At 37.8% G+C, this 6,577-nt stretch overlaps 1 protein-coding gene across 1 annotated transcript in view; it reads left to right on the top strand.

The window, feature by feature from the left end:
• Positions 1-6,577, top strand: part of NFXL1 (nuclear transcription factor, X-box binding like 1) — a 50,039-nt gene that overhangs the window by 247 nt on the left and 43,215 nt on the right. The window contains exons 2-6 of the mRNA XM_026846971.1: positions 164-300; positions 1,811-1,981; positions 2,336-2,445; positions 4,636-4,769; positions 6,249-6,427. Coding sequence (XP_026702772.1) covers positions 164-300; positions 1,811-1,981; positions 2,336-2,445; positions 4,636-4,769; positions 6,249-6,427 — 731 coding nt within the window. The remainder of the gene's footprint in view (positions 1-163; positions 301-1,810; positions 1,982-2,335; positions 2,446-4,635; positions 4,770-6,248; positions 6,428-6,577) is intronic.

The raw sequence follows: 6,577 nt of genomic DNA, 5'->3' as shown, positions 1-6,577 counted from the left end.
GCTGGGCCTTGGGGAGCCCCTACAAGCCCCCAGGTCGGGGCTCTCCCCGGCGTCCTCGGGGAGGAAGGAAGGTGGGGGGCGTTTGTGTGGCCGGCGCGCCCCGGCGCCGCTCCCTCGCTGCTGGGCGGTAGCGAGACGGTGTTTCACCGTCTCCTGCCTGCAGGTACCTCCTAGGGGTAAACGCAGGGGCCTCGGCGGGGGCTGGGGGCTCGGGGGCTGTGCTTTCCACAGGGGGCACAGTCAGTGCCCTTAGAGCAGAGAAGTATGAAATAATGGATGAAGCAGCTGTTTTTCAGTACGGTTGGAAGTACTCAGGAGAGTGCTGCCCGCTAGGGACCGCCTTTAGGTGCTCTGGCCGGTGTGCCACATTGCCCCGGTCTGGGAAGCGTGCGGGCTTCACAGTGCACGGGGTTGCAGTGAGTGCGAGTTAATACACTTGAAATACTTTGCAGGTTCAGAAGTGCCAAATACTCTTTTAAGTGACAGCGTAGTTTCTTATGGAAAGCTCTAAAACTAAATTTGACCAAACCCCAGTAAATGTATTGGATGCAACAGTCTAATATGGAAAACTAGGAGGTATTTAAGACCTGTGATCTGCTGAAGACCCTTATATCTCTGTGGTATATTATGTTAGAGACACTTTGGTTTATTATTATGTTGTTACATAATTTTTCTCCATGTGAGAATCTTCCTCTTTCATATTCAGTAACTTTAAAAACAGCTTATATTAAAATACCCTGTCACTTTTAATGCTGCCAGCTGTGATATAGCATGAACCCACTATTGCAATAAAAACTTGTTGGATGGAGGGAGATCAGTAAAAGTAATAATTTTAAAAATACCAAATTCTGGGAGAGGTACCTGTAGGGTATCAGCAAATTATAATAACTGTTTTTATCAAGTATTGACTGTTTTGGTTTTTAGGTTTTTCTTCATGCTATGAAAGTTGTGTTTGTGTGGGATGTGTGTGAGTTTTTTTTTCAGTATCCTTTTCATAAAGCAGCATTGTAGATGGGTATATTTAGTATGTTTGGTTGGATTTCAGCAGTAATTGACAGTAATTCTTTCTGTGGATTTTACAGATAATGCACAATAAAGAATCATAGAATAGTTTGGGTTGGAAGTGACTTTTAAGATCATCTAGTTCCAAACCCTCTCCCATGGGCAGGGACACCTTCCACTAGACCGGGTTGCTCAAAGCCCCATCCAACCTGGCCTTGAACACTGCCAGGGAGGGGGCAGCCACAGCTTCTCTGGGCAACCTGTGCCAGTGTCTCACCACCCTCACAGTAAATAATTTCTTCCTTATATCTAATCTAAACCTATGCTCTTTCAGTTTGAGCACGCTACCTCTTGTCTTATTGCCAGCCCTGTGATCATCTTTGTGGCCCTCCTCTGGATCTGCTTGATCAGGTCCATGTCTTTCTTATGCTGGGGGCTCCAGAGCTGGACACAGTGCTGCAGGTGGGGTCTCACAAGAGCAGAGTAGAGGGGGAGAATCACCTCCCTCAGCCTGCTGGCCATACTCCTTTTGATACAGCCCAGGATGCTGTTGGCTTTCTAGACTGCAAGTGCACATTGCTGTGTCATGTTGAGCTTCTTGTCAACCAACACCCTGAAGTCCTCCACAGAAAGAGGAAAATACAGTTTATCTCTTCTTGTGTGGTATTGAAAATGTAGCAACATGCTGCTCTTAAAAACATAAAATCATCAAGCTCTTTAAAGCAAAGAATGGTTCTAAGTGTGTAGAACTGAATATGGTATTATGATTATCATGGTATTAATCATTATTAATTTGTTCTCTTAATAGAATTATCTTCACAGAAGAAATTTGATGAAATTAAGAAAGCTAATCAGGCTGCAGCAAAAAAGCTAGTTGAAGAACAATTTAGCTCCTCATCTGAAGATGATGATGAAGATGCTGAAGTAAAACAAGGAAAGATTTTGGCCAAAACATTTACCATTTACACCAGTCAAACTGGTAAACTTTTTTCATTTATTGACTTTTATTTTGCTATGAAAGCTTAAACAATGCTGTATTGGCTGTGTATTAGAATTTTTCCATAATTGGAGGGAAAACTCTTTATTCTGATGTCTTGTACTAAAAATATTTGTTCCAAATAGTGTATGCTGCCAGTACTTCTTGTGTTTTTATGCCGAATCAGTGGTATAGTTTTGAAACTGTCCTATGTAATTCTAATAATGTGGTTTTCTAATAATATATGGTTGGCCTCGGTTCAGAGAAAAAAATACATCTACTTTTACATTAGTCTCAACACGTACAGAATAGCAGATCAAACATTACTGATTGTTTTAAAATCTTTGTACATTAAAGATGGAGATGCAAGTGAACTGGAACGTACAAGACAGTACATGAATGAAGCTTTTCAGTCAGGGGCTATGACATGTCTGATCTGCATTGCTTCAGTTAAAAGGAACCAAGCTGTAAGTATTTTACAGTAGTCTTTTTTAAAATAAAGCAAATATAACTGCCTGAAAAACTTGTGTTTAATTATATTACTAGGGTAATTCTTGGGTTTGATAGTTTTAAAATGATAGAGTGCTAAATGCAACATTTGGCATCTTTGGATTTTTCAAACACTTGAAGAAATAAGTGCTTATATATACATGTAGTTTATAATCAGAACATGTATTTTTTGACATGTTTGTTATCATAATGTAAAATAGTTATTTTTTAAATTTTAGAGAGTAGTAGATGAAAAAATGAAGTACTGAAGTACTTGAAGGCCAGTGCTTGCACTGGTGTATTCAGTAAGCCATGTTGTAGCAAACACCAGAGCAAGAAATACTAGGAAGTTAGGAAATACTATTGTTAGATTTATATCAGGGAATCTAAGATAAACTTTGCTTCTCTAAGTGCTGATCAGGTGAAAGAGAAGAAGAATGGCACATCTGAGAAGACTGTCTTATTTCGTATAGGAATGTTTTTTCATGGGAGAGATTTCAGGACAAATCTTTTTCACTTTTATTGTTGTGTATCAACTTCCCTTTGACACTGACAGTTATTTTAATTTAATACATACTTGCAACTGTATGTCTGACATTACAAGAAAAAAGTGCAGAAAGTCTTTAACTTGTGTTGTATGTACATGGACTACAAGTATCAAATGAAACTGTAGTCATTAACTTTCTTTTTAGAAAGAGATACAGTATGTTTTTTGAGTTCTCAAGATATTGAATCTGTATTTTTTCAGACCTTAATGTATATATTTAGCTTGATTTTAAAGTTCCACGTCTCTTGGTAGAGTTAAATCTCATCTCAGAAGTGTTATGATTTGGCAACTTGGAAGTCTTCTTTTGTAACTCAGTGGTTTGTTAGTCATCTTGAATCTGTAAATTTCAGCCAAGTATGTTTCTTTACTTAATGTCTCCCATTTAGGTTAGTTTTGGGAAGTTAGTTACAATACTTTTAGAAAGTTATGTCATTGACTTTGTACTCTGTAAGTTAATGGGGGAATTCTTGTTTTCATAGTACAATTTTATAACAATGTCCTAAGTTATTAAAGAAAAAAACCCAGAAATTAGAACTTAATTTTTCTGCTGCATTTCTCTTACCAAATTGTTATAGTCACTCTGAGCTGACAAGACAGGAAAACGTGGAAAGTACCAAAGTCATAAACTGCATTTCTGTTATTTAAATTGCTTTTCAGCAGCAGACTGGTATTCTAAGTGAAGGATTGTGATTTCATTCCAGAACTGATAAAGAGGAGTACACCGGGACCAAGAACATAAAGGTTTAGTGATGGAGACAGGATACTGGCAAAATCGACTCTCTTAAACACATTTGCTTTTGCTTTTAATTGTTCCATTTTATACCTCTTTTGCTCTTTGATCAGAAGATACGAGGTTGAAAGCCATGCTTTTAATAAATTCTTTTTCTTAGTAGCATTGTATATAAATCCTAAAGTTTGAAAGGGGGAAAAATCGTTTTAGTACTTCCGCTACCAAGATGTCTAGAGACCTAGAGTATGGGACAGGGAGAGAGGTGGAGAGCATGCTGGGCTTTTTGGGTCTGGCAGAGAGGAGGCTAAGGGATAATATGGTTGCAGTCTCTGCCTACTTGGAGTTGTGAAGGTGGCTAAAGCCAAAGTCATCTTTGTGGACAGGTGGTGTAATGAGGGGCAATGGCACAAACTGGGGCTTGGGAGGTGCAGAGTGGGCACTAGGAAGGTAGTATGACATTTAGAGTAACTTGCTCAGGATGGGTGTGGAGTGCCCATCTTTCAGGATTTTCCAACTTTATTAGGCAAAGCTGTCACTGAAAAGGGAGCTAAGTTGCCAGTAGTCCTACTTCGGGCATGAAGTTGTGTTAAATGACCTCCAACAGTGTGTTTAAATCATTTTTATGATTATATGAGTATTTTGGGCTCCATTAAGTCTTGGCAAAAACTTCCCACAGGAGCAGGAAAATATAGAAAGGAAAAGATGGTAGGTATGAATCTGTAACAGTAGAACTGCCAATATTAATCTAACAATAGGTATAATCTATCTTTGGAAATCCATTTTTTAAATGGAAAAATAGCAAGCTTGTATTTCTTTAGATATTACAGATGTTCATCAATGAAAAGAAAGAAATCTAATACAAAGCAATTTGCACTTATATCTCCTCCTTAGGTGTGGAGCTGTTGTGGATGTTTTTGTATATTTCACCTGGTGTGTATCCAAAAGTGGGCCAAGGACAGCCTTTTCCTTGTGTCGTCTCCTTTGACAGATGATAATTTTGGGAAGAAAGATTATCCCTGGCCATGGTGAGCTCTTCAGGGTACATATACAAAGATGCTTTTGTTGTGAAACGTGTGTGAACCAGTTACCTTAGAAAGGAATGTAAATGATATGCGCACACACAAAAGTTGAGACTGACGTTTCTGCTGCTTCTTTGAATTATTTTTAAGTTTTCATAAACATAATTCAGGAGTATTTTTTAGTCTCTGTGTTATTTTTGTCTATGACTCAAGCACTAAAGTCGGTCTTACAGTTTTACATAAGATTGTATAAAGAAGGTGAAAATATTGTGGCTGCATGAATAATGAAGCTTGCTTTTTCGGTAGATTTGTGTCTGAAAGTTCAGTCAGGGTTTCTCTGTGTTTGCTTTTTCTATGCTTTATTTGCTCACCTGCTTGCATGTGGAAACTCACAGTATTATCTTTGAGACACAGTCCTCTAAGTTGTTTGAAAGCGCCTGGCATATTCAAACACTCAATATGGGATCTTGGAGAGCAGGTCTGCTTAGGAAATAAGGTATACAATTGTTGGCGGGCAGCGTCTCGATAATGCCCGTTCATCTGCAAACCAGTTTTGTGTTTAGGCATGATGTGTATAATGAAAAAATTTCGAGGTGAATGGTATTTTACTTAACATCTAAGCCCATGATAAAACTGTGCAGTCACTATGGAGAAATGGATTATGGCTTGTAATGTATTATATAGGCGCAAGTTGACATTTTATTTGATAGAAATGATTACATAGGTCTTTCAAAGCTTCTATTCTTCTCTGAGAAGGAGCTCCTTGTCTGTTGCCTTTTCCCAGCGTAGCCAGAAATGGGAGCTGCTTTGTTTCTCCTTCCTTGTGTTGCCTCCCTCATCCATGGCTTGCACCTGGAAGCCTTTAGGGCCTATGACACTAACAAGTTCCAGACCTTTGGTGCCTCTCTACCTTTAGGAATAATGTATTTTTAAATATCTGACACCATCAAGGATAACAAATAAAGGTGTGCATCTTATAATATCTAAGATGCTGAACTGATAGAATCTAAAATCTTTCAGATAAAATAATCATTTTGCATAGTTTTAATAGCATAGATAAATTTTGGTTTACACAGCTTATAAATTGCTACTGGTAGAAACATGTTTTTTATCTCTTTGATTGGTTCTCTTTAAGTAGGTTGACTCTTTGTTGCATACATTCCTTTGGTATTACTTGATATAAAAATTGTTCCATATGCTTCCTACGGTGAAATTTTTGTATATCTTCTTGGAGAAAAATTATAGCAGTGATAAGACAATTCCACAGACATTCTAATGAATATATTGTAGAATCTGACATATAGAAAGACCTTTATTGTATATTATAAATTTAATTATATTGTTGTTAGTTACAGTAGTTGTAAAAATGTTAATTGGTAGCCTGGTAACAATCTTGGGAAACTGAAATGATAAAAATGGTTTTGATTTTTTAAAAAATCTTTAAAAAATTGCTTTTCTTTTCACTTCCTTTTCCCCTTGTTGTAGTCCAAAATGTAGGTTTGAATACAAACGGTCTGAAACTCCCAGTAGGTATTACTGTTATTGTGGAAAAGTGGAGAATCCAGCACTGGACCCATGGCTGGTACCTCACTCCTGTGGTCAAATATGTGAGAGGGAATTCAAACCTTCTTGTGGTCATAAATGTTTGCTGCTTTGTCATCCAGGTAAATTCATTGTGTCTCTTGGTTGCATGGCCTGTATTTATGTAGCTTTTACACAGTTTTACTTAAAATCTGCTACCTATATTTAAAATTCTCAGATTAAAACAGATGTAGTCAAGGCTCCATTTGCTGAATGGCCATTAGCGAGGTTTA

Source organism: Athene cunicularia (genome assembly GCF_003259725.1).
Source record: "Athene cunicularia isolate RWA chromosome 4 unlocalized genomic scaffold, athCun1 chr4_part1, whole genome shotgun sequence".
NCBI classification, from domain to species: Eukaryota; Metazoa; Chordata; class Aves; order Strigiformes; family Strigidae; genus Athene; species Athene cunicularia.
This window is presented reverse-complemented; position numbering and strand designations above follow the sequence as displayed.